The 21,975-nt window shown below is 41.3% G+C and overlaps 1 protein-coding gene across 1 annotated transcript in view; it reads right to left on the reverse strand.

The window, feature by feature from the left end:
- Positions 1 to 2,187: 2,187 nt before the first annotated feature.
- NDRG1 (N-myc downstream regulated 1) overlaps positions 2,188 to 21,975 on the reverse strand; it is a 39,538-nt gene continuing 19,750 nt past the window's right edge. Inside the window, exons 4-16 of the mRNA XM_041407579.1 lie at positions 18,104 to 18,209; positions 16,523 to 16,643; positions 14,213 to 14,275; positions 12,558 to 12,618; positions 12,013 to 12,099; positions 10,811 to 10,867; positions 9,785 to 9,888; positions 9,317 to 9,373; positions 8,516 to 8,567; positions 7,714 to 7,761; positions 6,142 to 6,177; positions 4,763 to 4,814; positions 2,188 to 4,037 (exon numbers count right to left, since the gene is read on the reverse strand). Coding sequence (XP_041263513.1) covers positions 3,772 to 4,037; positions 4,763 to 4,814; positions 6,142 to 6,177; positions 7,714 to 7,761; positions 8,516 to 8,567; positions 9,317 to 9,373; positions 9,785 to 9,888; positions 10,811 to 10,867; positions 12,013 to 12,099; positions 12,558 to 12,618; positions 14,213 to 14,275; positions 16,523 to 16,643; positions 18,104 to 18,209 — 1,110 coding nt within the window. The 3' untranslated portion in view covers positions 2,188 to 3,771. The remainder of the gene's footprint in view (positions 4,038 to 4,762; positions 4,815 to 6,141; positions 6,178 to 7,713; positions 7,762 to 8,515; positions 8,568 to 9,316; positions 9,374 to 9,784; positions 9,889 to 10,810; positions 10,868 to 12,012; positions 12,100 to 12,557; positions 12,619 to 14,212; positions 14,276 to 16,522; positions 16,644 to 18,103; positions 18,210 to 21,975) is intronic.

A 21,975-nucleotide genomic window follows, 5' to 3' on the forward strand; every position in this document is an offset into this window, starting at 1 on the left:
CATTAGGCATAGCAGTGATCAGCTACCATCATAAAGTCTGTATTTGGCTCAGTGGAAATGCTAAATCCACACATCAAACCAGCTGTTCATATAGACAGACAGGGAGAGGCTTTCTGTGCATGTGAATGTAAAGTAGTGCAAAATAGTGCAAAAAAAAAAAAAAAGAAACAGACAGCATGTGGGAAGGGGGAGGGCCAAGCTGCAACCAACACTGCTCAGTGTGTTGCATTGGTGGATGCAACAGACCCTATTACAGGCACATGGAGGATTGCAGCAGATACTCTGCCCAAGATGCAAAAGCAGACAGGGAGAGGATTCCAGCACTGGGGAGGAAAAAATAAGCAGCTTTGCTATAAACAGTTTTCACTCCAGCTCAGTCTATCACTCACAACACATGACATCAATCATAAACCTCGAAAACACATCTAGGTTAAAGTTTCCAGCTGTCCAGTCAATAGAGACTTTTAAAGAGGAAAGCAGCAGCATCCTTCAGCACAAAAGTCCTGCTGCCACCACATGGTATTGGCACATCCTCCCCCAATCCCCCTCTGCCAGGACAGGGAGGGGGGAGGATAGCATGAAATTTAGCCAGTTTTTTATACAGTAGATGTCGAGGCCTAGGCAGAGGTGGAAATAACTTGGATTTCAGCAATGACATCCTTTCTGTTAGTGGTTTTGAAGAGTTCCACTGCAGCAAAGATTTGGCATTGAGATACACTAATGCAATCATGAGGCCTCATGGTCCCTGGGAGCCCATCCTGTCTTCTTTATAGGCCCAAAAGCACTGTGAGGGGCAAACTGGTTATTTTCTGGAAACCTCCTGTTACCCAGTCAGAATTTCCTCTATGCCACAGTAGCTCTTTGTTCCCTAGTGGCCATTCACACTTGGAAAAAAGTGAGACCCCAGCTCCCGTTTTCCAGGTTAACAACTCTACAATATCCAGGCTATTTTTGTCTCCAACAGTAACACCAAAGTCAGCTTTTGTAGGTCAGGTTTTTTTAAAAATTTCTAATAAATCTGCAAGCCACTTGCATCTCTTCAGTTACAACACAAGCTAAAGATGCCAGGGGACCAGTACTGCAGGGAAAGAGGAGTCATAACTCCTTGTAAAAAGTGAGACACCACTCCTCTGCGCTGCCCTCCAGCTTTTGTGCACAGGGACACAGCGTTCTCTGCCAAATGAACCCTTCTGATTGCAAAGCTGACATTTGTAATGATCCTAGCAACTCCTTGCAGCTCAGAAGTGCTCGCAGATCCCTTTGTGCTGCAATAAGCCTTGGATGCATTCCTCGTCATTAAACCAAAATAAACTGCCTAGGCTTGACAGGCACACCATGGTGTCCTTGTGGAAGGAATGATTAGCCATTCCCAGAAAAGCTCAGCAAAGAACCTAACTTTGCCCTTCTTTTGTAAGATGAGCTGGCACAGTTTGCTTCTGTTTTCACTGGCACTGGCTGTCAAGCCCTTTGCTGCTATCAGTCCAGTCCTGATTGCTGAATCATCATATCCAGTAGAGCCTTGGCTCAGACATGACAAATATTTGCTTTTGCATCTTCCTATCACAGGATTTTTTGAGCTACAGGAGGAATGAGCAGCCCAAAATTGTCCCAGCAGAGTCATCAAAGCACCTGTCCCTGAAAACTACAGGATGTTAAGTAAGTCACTAGGTTAATCTTTACTTTCCTGAAGTTACATTCTTGTAAGAGCTCCAAAAAGAACCACCTTTAGAAAATACAAGTGGCATCAATTTCAGTCAGGAGGACTGAATAACTCCAGATATTCATGGGGAACTCATAACAGCAATGGATTTAGAGATCAGAAAGGATGCAATGAGCGTGGCACCAACTCCAGTGAGGATGTCAGACCCCAGGTCTTTGTACTAGACAGTACTTCAGCCAGGGAAACAGAAAAAAGTTCAAACAGCAAATAGTGCTCTGTATCATGGCTCAGTATTTTTCTGTATTTCTATACCCTTTAGTACTAAAATAGTCAGCAGCAATGCTGAAGAAGTGTGTGGTGTTTTCTTAGAATAGTAGGCTGGAGGAGGGAAAGCTCTGAGCACAAAAGCAGGGAATGACAGATCTGAGTAAAATCAGAAAGACTTCATTGATACAAAGGGATGACAAGAATACATTTGGACTGAAAAAGATTATTGTACTCCTGGTAAAATATGAACACACCAGACATTGCAAAGTTACAAATTTATTTGTTTTGAAATAAATACAAATACTTCATTAAGAAACTTTTCTTGATAGACTTTACACAATAGCTTTATTCTTTCTGGAAATTGTCTGCTCTTCCCACAAAATGTTATGGATATTCTACACAAGAGCTGAAGTTAGTCAATATAAAGTAACCTAGATGGTGTTCTTCTGAACAAGCAATCCCAAAGTATTAAAGTTTGCTATTTAACTGCTCAGCATTTGAGCTTTTTGTCTGTGTGAGGACTGCAATTCAGCAGGTATGCACTGGAGCTGTGGAAATCCTGTCCCACTAGCTATGGAAGGACAAACTTAAGAACACCCATCTGTGACATTCTGAGTGGCAGAAAGGTATCAAGCCACTAGCTTCAAAGAAAGCAACTCAAGGAGGCTATGCAAAGATGCAGAACCAGCAGATCATGACATTTACAAAGTCATTAGACACTGTATTCCAGAGGTACAGTGTTGCTGTTCCACCACTTCATGGAATACACTTTTCAGCACCAGTGAAATCTCATCAGTTTCAAATCTAGTAATTAGTGGCAGTTGAATGTACAGTATCTAATTACATGCCCATCCCACAGTTATTCATCTCCCCTGACAAAGAACAGCTGGATCTGTCTTTGCTTACAGAATTCCAAATTTAGGACAATTGTGCTGGACACAAAAAAACTTGAGCTGCAAAGATAAGAAGCTTTCTGAAGGAAATATCAAGCTGTTTCTGCTTAGCTGGCATGTACAGCCACCCTACTTGTTACAACTACACCAACTTCTGCAGTTTGGTAAACCCTTTGGCCCAAGTTCCCAAACAGGAAATCCTACCTTGCTTACCAAATTTAAATCCTGTCCTCATTTGGCTAAGCAGGTTTTAGGGTCTAGGAGGGGGGAAGGAAAGGAAGACTGGAACTAAACCTCAAAAAAGTGAAATGAAAAACCTTAAAGATTTAGTTCATCTCAAAGTCACATTAAAATGCCTATTTTAGTAGTATATTATTGTACATAGGAAAACAGGCTTGAATACTAATGAATTAGAAGGCCTATAAATGCACGATACGTTAACTTCTCTATCATTTGAAGTCAAGCTATATACAATGAATTCAACTCCAGCTCCAACATGAGGCCATAACACATTTGTTTCATTTCCTTTTCTTAAAGTCATCCTTAACAGTTATTTTTTTTCTCCCCCGCTTTGAAACTCATCTCAAATTGTGCCAGTTTACTTCAAGAGAAGAAGAGATAAAGGGGCCTGTAACAGCTTTGATTTTAAAGGAGGGTATTGAGCAATTCTGGTTTGTCTCTGAAGTGTTTACAACCACATCAGCTTTTGGCAAGTATCCTTTAGAATTTGGCATCCACTGAAGGAGGGCACAATAGCAGCAGTTGTCTGAGATACAAGAATAATGATAGAGCAAATGAGATGCTTCTTTTCTTTGGTCCCTCTCAGACCCTGGTGAACAGAGCTCATCCTACAGAATAGCTAGAGATTAATACCAGTTATGTTTTTGTGATACACAGGGGGCATCCATTACTTTTTCACACTGTGACCAGTTTTAAACCTCCCACAGCCATCTAACAGGACACTTCCATGGACTTGGGGCTTGATTGTTCAGCGTTACTCGCCGAGTTGGGCGTCAGCTCGATCCGTGTGTCTGTGTGGGAGCGGTGCCTGGAGCCATCCCCGGTGTGGGAGCGGCTCCTCGTTCCCTCCCCGGTGTGGGAGCGGCTCCTGGTGCCTTCCCCGGTGTGGGAGCGGCTCCTCTGTCCTTCCAAGGAGGTGACACTGGAGCCAGAAGCAGTGCGGGACCTCATCAGCCGGGTCATGCTGGCAGAGGGCACTGGAAGAAGAGCCTCTCATTAATGCCTCGCTGCACGGACCTGGAAGGAAGCCCTGGCCTTCCCCTCGGCCTTAACCATCCCTGGAGGAGCCTCCATGGTTGAATGGATACTTTTCAGGGTACCTTCACATGCAGCAGTACCTCCCCTGCTCCAGGCATGTGGTTAAGGAGACCAAATTACGACACTGGAATTAGTGGCCAGGGCTGAGGGATTCAAGAAACTTTAGGGCACGCTGCTGCAGCTGCAAGAATCCAGAGGGGAACTGAAGAGACCATCAGCCCTCCCATTACTTTCCAATATTCAACCTCTGCTGGCAGCCCAGGCTCATAGTGCATCCTCACAGCAGCTGCCAGAAGCAAATATACAAAAAAACAAAGCTACAACACAAAGAAGTTTAAATGAGGTTTTAAATGCTGCATGCAGTAGATGAACCATATCCTTTGATGCCACGAGGGGACACTATTTCAAATAGCCAACCTTAAAAACACTGAGATGAAGTAAAAGAGGTATTTGTGGGTTTAAGCTGTTTACAAAGCTCTCTACTATTAAATAACATCACTTTGCCTGAAAACCCTTTGCACAGATACAGCATGTGTTTTTCCCCTTACAAATGCATATCCAAAAAGGAAAAGGTGATACATCTGGGATCAGAGACTTTCTGTATGCTTAGATGCCCAATTAACTTCGGTAGCAAGATCAGCCATTCAATAAAACCAATACTTACTGTATCCCATTCCCTGAACGAAGTATTTGAAAGCTTCAGCAAGCTTGGCAGGCTGCAAAAGAAAGACAGAGTTATTGTAGGCAGTGCTCAGTAGGTTATATTTTACAACGTTACAGATTCTACAGATGCCCTATCTTAACAGGGACATATTAAATATTCTCTGGCTTCTACTGACTGTGTGAAAACTTCATTTTTAAGAAAATTCCATCATTTCCCTCCCTAGTCATCCCCCATTATTTTACAAAATGGATACATGCATTTCAGATCTAGGGAATACAAATGGTCTAAACCTGGCTCAAGACTTGACTTGAGCAGTTTCTGAGGCAGGTGAATGAAAGTAAAACAACTGTCCTCACAAAATGTACAGGGCAGTTCATACAAGACTGGTAAGTGAGTAATTCCTAATCAGCAGAGAACAAATTCAGCCATTCAGAGCTGATAGTTATGTGTATAGGGCAAGAAAGCTTACCAGGAATAGACCAGCACAACTGCCTACAACATTCTTGCAATGAGGCACTCCTTGTTATTCTCCTCTGCTAACAGGGGCCACATAAGCTTTACATAAGTCTCAATTATTTCACATGAAAATATTTTTTGTGTTATTCTCAGAACCACTGCAAAGAATGGACTCTCTATAACAGAAGCAATGCACATACTACTGTCTGGCTTTAAAAAAACCTGTTCCCAATTCCCACTGTTGGAGCACACACTGCCTATATAGGGACTTCAGCTGCAGGCAATTACAAATTTAGCTTTTCCTAAAGTTCACAAACATCACTTTATGTTGCTTAGAAATCTGTTTAAACGTTAGATCACATTCCAAAGCTGATTTACAAATCAGCTCTTTAAGTGAAGCAACACAAGGGCATAGGTAAATTTTAACTTTGCCAGCCTGGCTTTATTAGCAGCTTGGAACTTATGCCTAAATGTGTTGTAGAAACTCCAGTTCCTCCACAGTCAAGCTGAGCCAGTGTGTGCAATAACCTAGCATCATAATTTCCTTTCTTCCACTTTCCTGATGTATACTATAAATAGTCCAAGTAAGAATGTTGTTAAAATGTCAGTGGCTCAAGACTTAATCCACATTATCTTAGTAAATAGGCATCAAATAATACCTCTGCATTCCCACCTCAGTTCTTTACTTGGTTAAGACTATCAGTGAAAACAATATCCCGTCCCAATCTTAATTTTGTGCTTCATTGCTCTTTAAAGAAAAAGGAAAGCTCAGATGACCAACTGAGATCATTATTCATGAAATCATAACCATCCTTTTGGCTGACATTTGGGAACAGCAAGTACCCTACAGGAAAACACTCATTTGTTGCAGTCTGACACTCTGCAGAACATGATTAGTAGGATTTCCGCCAGCCAAATCCTACCTGGGAAACTTGGGGGAGCCCACCACAGTCAGCCATCTGAAACGGGATGAGAACAGCCAGTTAGAGTAATGCCAGAGGAACTCGCTTGTGCTCAGGATATATTGAAATGACCTTTTTAGCTATCTGGCAGAAAAAAACACTTCCTTTTGTTGTGTGACTACATACACATGGACGAACACATCAAAGCAAGCTGTTAAATGTTCAGGAAAGCTATGACTGTACCCCAGAAAACCACAAAGGCTCTTGATGCTCAGGGAAAGCATCAGCTGGAGCTACAAATGCTTTTTGCTGGGCAGCCATTACCAGTTTCTTAGAAACCAGCCTATTAGTCCTGCTTGCAAGTTCAGCTCTGAATTCCAATAACATGACTCTGCATTGACCTGGATGACAAACAGGGTAGAGAAAACAAACACCTAAAGCTCAGAGGTGAGAGAAAAAAGGGGAAAAAATGATTTGCTGAGATTGCTGATGGCAAGCATCAGCCTGACTTGCCAAGGGAAGCAGGGAAAGCCAAATGAGAAAAGCTATCTTGAGTGCATGAAATATTTTTGGAGCATTTCATTTTTCCTGCCACTCCACCCCTCAAAGTCAACCCAACAAAAACAGTCCTGTTCCAAGGAACACTACAAGCTGAAAACAGTAGAGTTGTAAATTACAGGAAACCCCAAATCCTATCTAGGATTAGTTAGCAGAAAAACAGGCCTGCAGCAGGATCTGGCATCAGCCACATCCCTGGACTGAGCAAAGGCTGGTCGCTGATACAAGGTCTGAGACTGTGTCAAGCTTTCTTAGGGCGTCTGCCCCACCCACATTATAGGACAGCAGTAGAACTCCTCAATGTTAGGAGGAAAAAAAAAAATTATTTATTATAATTTTCACTGACAAGTTCACTAAAGAGAGATGCAGTAGAAGCTCTTGGCAAAACATGACCAAACTTGTTTCACTGTTTGCATGCTATTACTTCATCATTACTTCATTACAAGCTGAAGATTGCACTCATACTCTGAATGCCAAATATCAGCCAAAGCCTTTGCATGATGTTCTGCTGTTTTTAAGTACATTTTAGCAAATGCTCTGGAAAATAGCAGGAAGAAGTCCTGGACTGTACCCTCATAAAAGGTAAGTTGACCAAACTGTGGCTGATAGATTAGCTGTTGATTCACCTGACACTACTGCTGAGAGGCAAGCACAGGAACAGAATGAACTGGTTTGCACTCCTACTCTGCTCACAGCTTTTCAAACCTTTCAAAATATCTCAAGATCAGCTTTGCCAGCTCTAGTCAAATTCATTATGGGTATGTGAAATACTGAACATTTCAACTCTCATCCCTACTGTTCTAAAATGGAGGAGTTGAGAAATTCCCTGTTGTTAATTCTGACACGAAGCCCCTAATCTTGTTTATCTCACTAAAATACTCTCACCCTGAAGGAACTGTCTTTTTAAATCAGAACTGGATTCTCACTGTATTATCAGTATTGCAACATGTCACTCTAGTTCTGCTTTTTTAGCTAATCCAACTGGTTTTATGTGAGAGGAATGTTTATTTTGAGAAGCACAGTTTATGTTATTACCTTCAGAAGCGTGGTTCTTGTTGGGTCCAGTTTTGAGTTGCATTCAACCTATAGAAAAGAATAGCAGGATAAGGCATTGCACACAAGATTTTAAGTATGAATTCCTGTATCAAAACAGACCCAACACCTTATTTTGTGGCTTAATTCAGACTAAACTGAGTGTTTTATGATTCTGTGTGAAGACTCTGTATACATATACACATTTTTAAACCCAAGTAAGTCAGCTCACATTTTTAACTGCATTTTGTCCATGTTACAAACCCATACTTGGGAACTGGAGACTTTTTTTTTCCCATCTGTTTCTGGGACTTCAATGGCAACAAGTGTTGTTTATCTTGTGATTTGGGGTCATCTGGTAGCGTCCCAAGTGGTGAGTAGCCATGTGGCCACAGGCCAGCAGACTGGGCATGCCCATTAAGGCACAACATTTGAAGTCATCCAGTCATCTGGGGAGAGTTATAATGGTCAAAAAGAAACTCTTCACTTCCAGAGTGACCCAGGGCACAGCTCCAGCACCACACAGCAAGTTAAAATACCAGCAGCAGATTCCTCTCTAAAGGAAAATATTTGCGGTTCACTGGAACTGCTGTGGTGATTGTTCCTAGTGTGGTAGCTATTAAATAATAGTGCACAGGCAGAAGGGACAAACAGCATGGAATTAATGGCAGCTCTCCTGTGGTCTGGAAGAGGAGAGCCACTGGGCTCAGGGCTGCTGTGTGGCAAGGGCTCTGCTGGCCTATTGCAGCCCCTTGGCTCGCCCACCCATCCTCACAGCGGGGCAAAGATGGCTCGAGGTACCCACCACAGCATCCACTGCTGGGGAGCTGTCACCGACCACCAGGAGGACAGGACACCTGCAAAGAAGCACACACAAGTGATGTTATCTCTGCCACCCAGCCCAGACTTGTCCTGAGCTGAATTTTGTGTCTCTGGAAGGGTGAGACAGTTAATTATGTGAAATGATTTGGTTTGTAGTCCAGACACCTTAAAGATACATCAAATCCTGCATTAGCTGCAGATCTAGTGACATGCTCTGATTCCTTGCCTGAGAACCTGTTCTTTTCCCCAGCTGGCAGCAAATCAGTGCTCTTATTCCTTCCTTGCTTTATAAGAAATTGAATGTGAGTATCAGCATCAAAGTCTCATGCCTACCACCCCCCCAGACCCCTAAGCTCCAACTTTTGGTTCTGTCCATCCAGTTCCAAACTGATTGTCAGAGGAACAGAGTGATCTGTGTGTAACCATCAGCAGCTGAGCTAGGAAGGACCTGACAACTTATGTTGCACAAGTAGAGGCATATGGAAAAGCCAGATGATCTGTCAGTAATTGTCATTCTTGCTCTATCTTCCTGGAAGTTTTTGTTGTTTGGTTGGTTTTCTAAATGGTTTTAGGCTGGGCTTTCTTGGTTGCATTAGCACAGCTCAAGTGCCTTTAGAGCTATAGTTTCCATTAACCATAACACATTTGTAAGCCCAAATTTTTAGATGCACAGTGACAGGAACTACTTAACTTTCAATTTTAATATGTTTGCCAGGTCTGAAGAGAGGTGTTCTTCCTAATGGCAGTCCCTGACCTGCAGTAAGCTCTCAAATAAAATACTTACTGAAGGGTGACAACATTCACTCCAGGAACAGGGCGCTCAATCTCCAGGTCTCGCCGACTTAAAAAAAACAAAAAAATAGAGAGGACAAAGGCTTTTGAAACACTGGAATTTTATAGATACTTCTATATTCTTCTAGTTTGGAGAATTTGGAGAAAGCACAGACACTCACTTGTTAATTTAATCTGACTTAATGTTAATTTAATCACAACTTAATATGTTGTGGCCTTCAAAACTGATGTAGAACCACACTTAGACTGAAGGATCAATGTTGCAGTTCAGTCCCAGTGTATAACATTTCACCCCACAAGTGCACGAGGTCCTTCTCCAATAAGCAAACCACCTGAGATCCCTAAAGACACTATTAAGCAGAGCTTCATACTGGGGGAACACATGTAATCCCACTATGCAAGAAATACCATCTCTAAAGAGCTGGAAGTTTCCAGTTAGAAATCAGGTAAATGTATTTACCTGTTGTAAGAGTTGACAAAGAGATGAAGGTTGGTTTGATTCATATCATTAATGATATGCTGACGGTAAGTATGGATCAGGTCATGGTTGCTGTGAATCTCTTCCTAAAGTGGAGACAGAATTGTTCAGAACAGGGGCTATTTTCTGAAAGGATCTGAAGACATGGCACAGTAGTTGTGTATCAGACTCATAGATATGATATGCACAACAGGAGTGTTTCCTTGAGGAAAGGGACAGCTTTCAGCACCCAGTGAAGTCACCCAGAATTAATACTGGCTTCTGATTGCAGAACCACAATTTTCACTTGAAAACTCAAATATGTTGTAATGTTTAAATCTCACAATTGCAAAACATGTTGTAGTGCAGATGGTTACAGTCAGACAAGTGTGAGGTTTTAAAACAAACAAAAGCAGATTCAGGGTAAGAAGCCTAATAAATGTTTCCAGGGTAAAGCAGATGTTGAAAGCTTACAAACATGTAATGTGGAACTCAATTTCACAATAGTATGTAACTAAGCTTTGAGGACTTCAATCAGTAACATTTTCAAACAGTTGGGTTCTAAAGTCTTTATAGATTAGTTCCTTGCTCTGCTGGAATGGAGTTTTCCATTGCAGTTTCAAGCACAGTGAAGTACCCTCAAAAACAGTCCAGCATTAGGCTTGCACTGGAGAGCACTATTAATGCTAATAACCAGCTGTCACAGAGCTACAGGAATATTATATAAAAAAATCTGTGGGGTTTTTCAGCTCAGAACATGAGCATATACAACTCTTATACCCATGTTTAAGTGTTGGCTGCCCAGACAGGGAGCTACCCCTACTAGACTTGTCACAACTGAGATGCACTTGAGCACTCAGGACACAGAAAACCCCATAGCAGGATACTGTCCAAAATGCTGGGGACAAAAGTATGAATCCTATCTCAGTTTAACTTCATCTTCTGTTGTTTAACTGAAAGCTTCTGTACTTCTCCCAGCCCCAGGAGGTAAATACAGATGAATACATCAGAGGAATTTTTGAATATTACCTTTCCAAATAGATGTGAAATGACCATGTCTGGCAAAGCATTCGTCCAACCTGAAATCTGAACAGCAAGATTACCTAAGTATCTGCTATTAACACAGCCCCTGAACAAATTATACCTTCCAATTACCCATAAACAGACCAATGGATGTTTCTCTGCTCTCTCTACATGTACAGTACCCTAAACTGGTATTTTTCCCCCGCAGTCCAACTAGGGTTTGAGTCTCTCTCATCAGCTGTCTTCACTAGTGCAGTTACACAGGGAACACACTGCTAGGGGCAGAGGTGTACAGGGATTCCCCCTGCAGGAACACCAAGCAAACCAGCCTGGGGCTGCCACTGAACCCCAGTGCCCACTCTCCTCCCTGACAATGCAATGGAGCTGGTACCAGAAGCTCACAACCCGCAGTAGATGCTCTGCTGTGGAAGAACACAAGAACATAAGGCACCTGCTGTGCTCTGGAGGTGAGCTATACTCACCTTGAGAGGTGGAAGCCAGAGGCACAGATGTGAAAGAATTGGGCGGCATTGGGTGAGTGCATCAAAATGCATCAGGAGGTTTATTCAGCATAGAAAAGTTACTACATTTCATTTAAATAAGTTTGTCTATCAGTTGATAAATTTGACATGGGAATATATATAGTAACTAAGCCTTGAAAGAATGTTACATCCTGGCTCTGCAAGTTTCTCCTAGGAGTTTCTTTTATATCAGCAACTTCTGGTCCTATAAACGATCTATAGCCAATGCTCTTTTGTGAGTCCTTTTGGCATCAAAGACTCACAGATGACTGAAACATGGAGGGTGCTGTTCTGGACATTTTTCTATGCTCTGCTTCATATTTTGGACTGTGTTGGTAAACAAAACCATGAACAAGAAAGCACTGAATGCTACACTACACTTGAAGTTTTCTTGAAAGTTGTTTCCAAAACTACCATGTCCAGGTAAACTGTTCTCCCCAGCAGTTACGAGCTGTTATGAATTGTCCCAGTCACTCCATTGTGCCACATGTATGTGTTTTCTCAAAGTATTTATTTTTATCACTAGCCCTGCTTAAAGATTCTTTTTGCAAATGGAAGAATAAACCCAAAAGGAATTATCCCAGGATGTTTAGTATCTGCAGCCATGCCTGACATACAAGACTGCCAAGCTCCTCATGTGCCACAGACTTGCAGTACGATTTATTTTTCCAGCTTAAAGAGGTTTACCTTAGTTGCTGCCCAGTCCATCCAACCTTCAGCACAAGGGTTTACATTAATGAGAACTAATCCTTCCACCATCTCTGCATGGTTTAACTGCAAAAGAGAAGATCTAAGATTCATCAGATATCCTTTGCAGCTCGACAGTCAGCAAAAAATTTAAATTAGCAAATTATGTCATGGGGATGAAAGTGGTAGGTCTAGTTTTATCTTGCAGAAAAGAAGCATATGTATGGGGAAAAAAAAATCATTAAAGCAATTCAACTGAGCAGCTGGAGAACATTAGGATTTAACTTTTTCTCCACCCTCAGTTTAAATAGAGAACTCCCATTATAAAAACCTTCTGCAAATTAACTGGGTAGAGCCCAGGCCTTAAAATGGAAAATCTAGTTCTTCTGGATTAGCTATCCTGCAGACTGTGGTATTTCACTTGAAAGCTTGGCTTGCATACTTAACTGGGCACAGCAGAACAGGAATTCTCCATGCATGCTACGGGACAACAATGTGTAAGGGAAATCAGCCTTGAGGCTTTAGGGAAGTTCCACAAAACTTACAGCAAATCTGGTTAAAATGTAGGCACCAGCTCCAGTTCCCATTCCTATGATGGTTTTCAGCCTGCACAGCAATAAAACAGAAGAGACAAATGAGGAAGGGTGCTGAAAATAAAATTACACCAGTAGCCTTCCTCTTTCACATGCCTTCACAAGGAAGGGAGGGCTCAGCTTGGGCAAGCTGTGCACCCTCAGCAATGTCAGTGGCCCCAGGGATATCTGCAGGACCCTGGTCCTCCTGCATTGCAGGGTAGCAGCTATCCTCACTTATCCTTAAGTAAATATACTGAGCAACCACAGCATTGTTCTGATCCTGGGAGGAAATTATTAGTCTCTGCCAGAAAAACTTATAAGATACAGACCTGAAATCTGCAGCCTAAATACAAAGCTCCCCCTCCCCAGGCTCCCCCTGCCTTCCCCAGAACAGCCATCCAACTGGGGCACTGGTTCCTCTTTAACAGGAGGCTGGCAGGGGAACATCTCCTGCTATCCAGTCACTGGGGTGATGAAGTTTAAATTTCATAACCAAACAGGGCAGAGACAAACCAAATATTTGCATTAACTGAAATCAGATCTAAAGCATCACCTTCAAGGTCATAGAAAATACATGGAAGGAAAGGCTAGACAAAACCACTGAGAAAAACAGGTTATTCAATGTTTTTAGGAAAATACCTGAGGCTAGTTTTAACTCTCATTAGCAATATTAAATAAAGATTTTGTAAAAACACTCCAGTTTCATTGATTTTCAAGGTACTGATGTTATTGGTCACATTTTTTTTGAGCAGTGCAACAGAACTGATGACCCTCTGCCTGACATTAGGCATTTCAAAAAATACCCCTAAGGAGGTAGTGAGGTAACCTGCTCCACAGTACTGTAAGAGCTGGTTATAACTGTGCAATGTCTAAACTGGGGAGATGGTCCAGCCTGTGTTTTCCAAAGCTGCCTGAATGCCAGGTTTTCTCTGCTTGTTCTAAAAACCCGTTGGAGGTGCCTACCTGCCCTCTCCACTGTGTACCAGGAGCACAAGCTCCACAGAAAATGAACTTTTCTCAGCTACAGCTCCTTATAAAGCTGAGCTTTAAGGGAGGACAAATCCCCAGACGTGGTGCAGGTAGACCATCCAGGAACACTGCCACTAGGTCTTTCAACACTGGTAGCCTGGCATCTGCACTTGGTAGTGAAGAGGCTCAGGGAGGTCAGACTGACCCCCTAGAACACTCAAGCCACAGAAGCAAAACAGTAAACGTATTCAGATGGGACTGTGTTTTTGTGGGTTTTTTTGGTTTTTTTTTTTTTTCCTGCTTAACCACGCAGGAAAACGTGGGTTGTTACAGTGGGAAGAACAGATTGTCTGTGCCCTGCCCCTGAGAGGGCTATGCACAGAGACTACTGGAGGAAGGCCCTAAATTAGGAACATGGGATTTCTCCTAAGATGCTTCCTGTTTAAAAATAACCAGACCTTTCAAAAAGGGCCAAAAAATAAGCTCTTTCAGAAACCAAGGCAAAAGCAATCCATCTGTAAGAGAGGAATCCAAAAGAACCACAAGTGTATTTCTGGCAAACAAAATGCCAGACAGCCAAGTTAAAACAAATGCCTGCTCTTTCAGTGAGCCACAAAGAGAGAATGAGAAAAATAAGTAAACAATTCTGCACTCACCCAAACTGTTTCAGGATTCCAGGAATCATTTCAGCCAGCTGGTCCATGGAGGGATACACATACCTAAAACACGCATGTTTTTGAGGAGTTACTATCCCACGTCCAGCAGAACACAGTGGCATATTTAGAGACACAGTGATCACTGTAGAGCTAGTACCAAATGTGGTCATCATGAGATCACTGAGTGCATGAGCTGAATTTAAATCAGAAGCAGAAATATGAGCATAATCTATATATGTATTCTATATGTCACAAGCCAATAGATGTCTAAGAACAAAACAGACTACAAGGAATCCTTCCCAAGGAAAGTTAACACTTAGAACTTATGAGAAAGTTTGAACAAGAGAGATGAATTTCCAACCACATTCACTATGTTTGTATTTCTAGTCCACCACAAAAAAGTTTCCCAGTATTGCATAATCAGAGACTACAGAGATGACTTCTAGATATTTGGCAAAAAACTTACTTGCATGTTTTTAGGGACACAAACATTACCATAGGATAAATGAGAACAGCTTCCCCTTAATATAGATTAAGAAAATGAAGGCATAAGAAAGGCTATGAAGCTGATGAAGAAGGTTCAATAAAACCAGCTGTTTCTTAATGATCTTGGTCTTCTTAAAAGCAGAAATAAAACTTTAAGAGAAGGAGATTCTGAGCAAAATCTCAACTGAGTAGCACGTAGAAAAAAATCTATCCAGAGTAGAGCTGGAAAACATCTGCCTAGGATGTATTTAAATCTCTGTTATACCTAATTATTCTCTAGTTTAGTCTCCAAAATATAACCAAACAAAAACCACCAAGCACTCAAAAACATTTATTTTTTAGATTTTATTTTTGGGAAATTAAACCTTAACATAACAAAAGCTGGTGCCACTGCAACAGCTTTGGTCTGGGAGACTTTATTGCAGCCTTTCAGTACTTAAAAGAGACCTATAAGAAAGAGGAGGAAAAACTTTTCAGCAGGGCTAGTTGTGATAGGAAAAGGGGTAATGGTTTTAAACTGAAAGAGTGTAGATTTAAATTGGATCTAAGGAAGAAGTTTTTTTACAACAAGGATGGTAAATCCTGAAACAGGTTACCCAGACAGGTGGTGGGTGCCCCATCCCTGCAAACATTCAAGATCAGGTTGGACAGGGCTCTGGGCAATCTGATCAACTTGTTCCTGCTCACTGCAGAGGGGTTGGACTAGGTGACCTGCAAGTTTCCCTTCTAAACCAAACCATGATTCTGTGACTTAATTTGGGAATGCTGGTCTCCCAGCTGAAGGGCAGGTAGAGATAATACAGCTTCTTATATGACCATCATGACTATATCAAGTCTTTGCCAGCCACAGACCATGATGGTTGCCCTCTGCAACTGACAACTCAGAAGTGTTAACACTCCTCCAGGACATGAGGGCTAAGGCATTTAAAAGCTCATGATTTAAACAAATGCAAAGACAGGGTGACTGAAATAGCTTTGTAGGCTGCTCTGAGAGACAACTGGGCCATTGCAGCTAACAGCAGCATCAGACCAGCTTAAATATTAAGCAGGGAAGTAGACTGGCTCATGCAATAAGGGTACTTATAAGCTCCTTAATAGCAGTTCTTACAGAACAACTGCTCCTTGCCTTGTATCCTCTCCTTGGCATGCTGGCTGCTCCCTTCCTCAGCCAAGCTGATTCTTGTCCAAGGGGCATCTCAAGGTAAACCTGTCTCACTTGCCCTAAACAGGTAAAGCATTTTTGGCAGTGGCAGTGCTCCTGGCCCACAAGGTTTCTGAGAGTTACAGCATCATACATGGCACAGCCAGGAGCACACAGCTACCTACAGCCTTCTGTGGGGGTCATCACCCTGTTACTGCCCAACCACCTGCATTTTCCAGGAAGGTTATCAACTTCACATCTACCATGTTGCCACTTCATAAAGACCACAGATTTAGGAAGGAGGTGATGTAGAGGTTAATGCCTGTCTTGTTTGCAGCAATCATTTAGTTTTCATTCAGTATTTATATTCAGGATGTCATTATAAAACAAGCTAAGTCAATATTTAAATTGGCAAGATGTAGATATCTGTCAAGGAACTGCTTTACAAGCAGCCTAGTTAGCAGAGCTAAAATGCAAAACTGCAGCCACAAAGTCTGCTGTGAACTGGCACAACAAAACAGAGCTCCCAACACTCCAGTACTTTAGAAATACTGTCAGGATTTAAGTCCAAAAGTTAACTACTGTGCTTGGTGCAAGTACTTTTTCATGAAACTGCAGCTCAAGGCTCTTTTTTTCCAAAAATAGGGTAACTGAAAGCATGGGCTGTTTCCCTGACAACTCACCCAGCCTGGAAAGATGGTGCTCCATCCTGCTGACCAGGTGCATCCACATGGCAGACTGCAAAGTGCTGGGTGATTTCCTGCATATCCTCGAAGTTGAAGAGAGGATTGAAACAAGTTTTATCTTGGGAAGGAAAAGAAATGAAATAATGAAAAATGAAATAATTATGCTGAAAGAAATACTAAGTTTGCAGCTACAAAAGTAATTTATTAATCTATCCTGCAGGTTAATGGAAAGTTCAACCAATCAGGTCAGCTAAGGTTTTCCATCTTATTTTTGTACCAACTAGAAGTATTTACTTGGTACACCTAATTCCTAAAAAAACTATTCTTTATGCAAAGCTAAAATACTGACAAAATTTAGCCAAGGGTATTCATCTCAGGTTGTGTCATACATTAAATTATCCATTTCCTTGTCTGTGTTTTTTTTTTGGTTTTTTTTTTATTGTGTCAAGAGAAGTGGAGGGAAAAAAATATTCAAGGCTAAGATTGTGACTTGTGCTTTTGCCCAAATATTACAAGTTAAACATTATGTGATCAACTGCTGCAGCTCAAGACAAAAGCATCTTTTTGGGATACTCAGTGCCATAGGCTCCAAGGCTTGAGGTGATCTGATTTCTGATTTTTAAGCAATATTAATACAGGGAGAGGATTATCTTATTTTCCTTCTGGTGTGGAAAGTACCATCTTTGAGATGCCTAGAAAATGGTTCAATACTCTGTGTGTTTCTTGAATGTCCTCACAAAACACACATGCAAAATCTTGGCAGAATATAAAATACTTTTAGCCCAAATCAACTTTAGAAGAATATGCAAGTCTATAACAACTTTGTAACTCTGGAAAGAAAAAGATGCAATTTAAAGTTAAGTTCCAGATTTTCTCTGAGCTGATTCACTGAAAATCAAAATTAATGACACTTCCACAAAACACAGGCAAGGAAGCTTTTTTTTTTTGGTCTTAATAGTAATATTCACCCCTTGTAATAGCCAGCCCATAAAGATCAACAGGTGTTTTTAAATATTGATAACTGATTAAGAAACCATGAACTGTGTGCAACAAATAGGCCTGACAAAAGAACAAACTAGGGCAGGTCTGGCTATTAACTCATCATATGACAGATAAGATAAAAGGCACTTGAAGTATTTTTCCCAATGCTGGTTAGGGACACAAAGCAAGCACTCATTTCATACTGACTTGACACATAATTCATAAAAACCCAAGCAGCACAAGACTGCTTATCAGAGAGGACCCAAAGCCCCAGCAGAGTTCTTTTTTCAGTCCTGTTGGCAATACACCACCAGCCTCCCCCTGAGATTTTTTACAGCATTCATACACAGTCACTGTGAACTACCAGAGATCTTTCACCCCTTTAACTGAAGTACTCCAATTATTTACTGAGCAGGGCTAAAAAAAAAAAATCTGAGAATTACACTTGCTGTAAGAGTTAGGTGCCATCTAATGTCTTCCAAGGCACACAAACAAGCAAGGACCTGGGAAGGGTTTCCTAAGCACTGCTGCTTTCACACCTCTGCTTGTGGCAGCACTGTCCCAGCACCCGTGCAGGTAAAGGCAGAGCCCACTTACGGTTCAGGCCGATGTCGTGGTAGGTGAGGATGGCCGGGCGGTTCCCCCGGGGAGTGCCGCACATGGTGACCCGCACGGATCCATGCACAGTCTCCACATCCTGCTCCTGGCAGAGGACAGCAACCATCTGTCAGTGGTTGTCCGAGTGCTCCTGCACAGCTGCTGCAGCAGACCCTGATGGACCACGAGCACGGGTCCTGCCCCATCCCAGGGTCTGCCCTGCAATCCCACCCTGACACCCCCTGCTCTCCCCCATGGTGGGGGCTCTGTGCTGACATTTGACTGTCACCTCCTCCAGTCCAGAATTACAGAAGCACTCAAACTGCTGGCTCTAACCAGATGCTGAGGGAACAGTTTAACAGTGTTTATCCGCATTAAAAGGCAGGATAAGAAAGCAAAGAAAGCAGTTTTGTTGTAATGACACCCAGAATACCAAGAGCTTACAACTATGACCCTCAACATTTGCAAAAGTCACCATGATAAAATATTTCTGATTTCTAGGAAAAGAACTCTAGCTGAGAAAATGACCTCTATTCCCCAAAGAAAGCATTAAGCAGCTTGTACATGCTTATCTGCCATGAGGATTTATTACACTGTGAAGCCTTGGGATTGCAGTAGTCTTCTCCAATAAAATCAGCAGCTACATGTGTTTGTTTTACAGCTTGTGATGTACAAACCTGAGCATAAACCCAACTGTCTAAAGTTTGCTATTAGAACAAACTAGCCACAATATTATTCTGGTGCTCTTCAGAAAAAAACAACATTAAGAAGTAAACTGCTATTATTTGGCATAACAGGGTTTTATATTGCTTACTGATCTTAAAGCCAAGGACACCTTCACTAACAAACCAAGTCCCCATGAGCACCACTTTTCGGATCTCTAAGTTAGATGTGAGTTACACAAAAGATGGAACAGTTTTTTTGTTTCTTTTCCACTTGAACTTCAGATGGGTATAAACAATTTTGTATTTTGCTAACATGTATCAAGGGAATCACAAACCAACAGTTATTTCTGACACTTATTTACAATATAGTTACACTCACATAACAATCAAGGAATTATATAGGCAGTAGGCAATTTTTGCATCTCCCCAGAATCCTTTATTTACAGCACAGGACAGAGATATGATCCATGGCATTCCAGCGCACTGCCTGCTGCTGCAGGGCTTGCTTGACTTGTTCCATGCAGTAACACTCAGAGGCAAAGTCCAAGTTAAATTGAAACCTATCAAAAATTATGCTGTAGAAATCAGAGGTGTACAGCCCCTGCAAAAACCTTTTTAAAAGATTTGATTACCTTCCAATATCTGAAGTAATAATTCAATCTAAATCTCAGCTCCTCGATTTGATACAAGGAACGCACTCCACATTTTATTACAAATAAGGATTCTAGGCAAGACCATTCTACATTTAATCTATTTTCCTTTTAATTACACAATTACATCAGTTTTAAGTTACAACTGAGGCAGTAAATCAAGATCTATCCCTCCTTGCAACACAGGACAAGTTAAGCACCGCTGCTCTCTCTACTATACTCCAAAACTCTAATTTTCAGATTCTCTATCTCCTTAGAGACTCATTCCTCTGCATACTCACTGCATTACTTATCAGGTAAGCTGTATCTTCCACATCTAGGACCATCCTTAGGCAAAACAGGGTGACGGATCCAGCGAGTCAAGCAGAGGACGGGTGGCAGGTTTTTATTCTGCCCCAGCAGGAAACTGGGTTATATAGACAAGCTGCTCTTCTACATAGGCTTATGACTCCCATAATGCCCAGCTGGGGAAACCAAAACAGACTAAATCACGAGGATGCCACTCTTAAATAGGATTTGAGCCAGGTTTGACCAGGGGAAGAAAGTACTCAGAGGTCAGACATCAAAGATGAACTAAGTCCTTGCCACACAATGTACAAAGTGCCAAATTTCTAACCTGGGATTTAGCAGTCTTTCCTGTTGCCGTTTCCATCAGATTTTGAGAAGTTTAGCTTCATTTAATGTTTTGTTACCTGAAATGCTGAAATACCCCAAACTTACGCTAAATTAAATCAGAATTGAGTTCTTTCCTAAAAGCCAGGATTAAAGTCTCCAGTGAACACAAAAGAATGAAAAATTAGTGTAAGTCACAATGATTCTGAACAAAAAAAAAAAAAAACAAACAAGGCCATTTAAACGTTTGATATCTGGTATTTCCAAAGTAGATAAGCAACATTTAGTTTAAGGGATTCCTACACCACCACACTAATGTCACCAAGTTCAGCTTTTGGTGGAAAATATGGTATTGTACATTATACATTGGGTAGGTCATTAATATATACTATTAAAATATAATTATAGAAAGGCTTGGGTCAGAGGTGATGTTAAAAATCATCTAATTCCAGCCCCCTGCTGTGGGCAGGGATGCCACCCACTAAATCAGATTGCTCAGGGCCCCAGTAACATTCTATATCATTAATATATATTTGGGTACTGTCATTATACGATACACCTAAAGAAATTTGCAATGCCAGTATATAGCAATTAATAATACATGAAATTAATAATGATGGCGATTAATATTTTCCACATTGTACTCTCTCAGGATTAGCTAAATAAAAAAAATAATAATTTGGCAACCTCAGCACTGTAATGAGAGTAAGCATTATTGTGTAACACACCTCCTACTGAGTGTGGAATATTGAAATTATTTTCTCCTCAGTTAGAGACTAATAGGCATTTCATATAATCAATTTTCACAACTGTGAAAATCCAGAACCTGTTTTCTTTGCAGGGAGCACCTTCAAGATTCAGGATCATCCCTCCTTCATGCATGAAAGGAAGTCTGTTCATGGTCGATAAAACCAAACCCTTGAACCTGCACATCCCACTGACCGCCACAGAGAACTCTTCTGGAACTGGAAACCTGTATCTAGTTCAAGCCCAGTGTCAACTAAAAATAGTTCAGAGACAACAGGTGACCATGCTCCCAATAAGTGGCACAACACAGTCAGTTTAACAATTGGCTCAATTCCTCATTATTGTCACAGTGAGACTCCCCTAATTCACTAGGGTTGTGCTGTTTTCCCGTAGCACAAATTCTTAATGGGAAATGCACACAAGGTTCTAAAAAACAATCAATTCAAACCAGTTTGTTTGGTGACATCAACAACTTCACATCCCTATTGATCCTATTAAAGATCAAGAGATTTGTCTACGTGATGTAAGGATGGATGTTTTCAAAATGCAGAGCACTGAAAACAGATGGCAGCACATCCCAATCAACATCAACATTATAGTAAGAGGCTCTTCACCAACTGATTTGTATTAAAACACTATCTTGGAAAAAAAAATCCAAGGTACACTAATCCGATAGAAGGATAAAGACAAACACACCATCTGTTCACATCTCTCACTTTAACAGAGGTGCAGTCTTATCTCAGGGCACTAAACACACACATAAAAATACTTTCAGTACATGCAATTTAAGGAAGGCTGTCTCAGTTTGGAGGAGCTGGTAGATCCTAAAATAGGTTTTATTTTTCTTCAAGTGACCTTTTTATTTTTTCATGAGGTTTGAAGGGAAAGACAATTTGTTATCACACAGGAGGGCTCCTTATTCCTTCCCCTCCACCCTGGGTAAGTAAGACATGGATTGAGAAACATGTTTATGAACAAGCCGTTTTCTGAAGTACGGAATACACGACCGAATTTTCTCAGATAGCTAAAAAGGAAAACTGCACATGCACACTGCACATTTTGCTAAATACGTCATGTTTTATATTTTAAGTAAAACACTGCATTCGATCAAGATTATTTTAAAGCTTTCAAATATACTTAATCCTCAATTACAATCTCATGCTTTTATTTTAATTCATGATATTATGACTGTTAAATA

The sequence above is a fragment of the Onychostruthus taczanowskii genome, unplaced genomic scaffold, assembly GCF_017590055.1.
Source record: "Onychostruthus taczanowskii isolate IOZ18803 unplaced genomic scaffold, ASM1759005v1 scaffold27, whole genome shotgun sequence".
Taxonomy (NCBI): Eukaryota; Metazoa; Chordata; class Aves; order Passeriformes; family Passeridae; genus Onychostruthus; species Onychostruthus taczanowskii.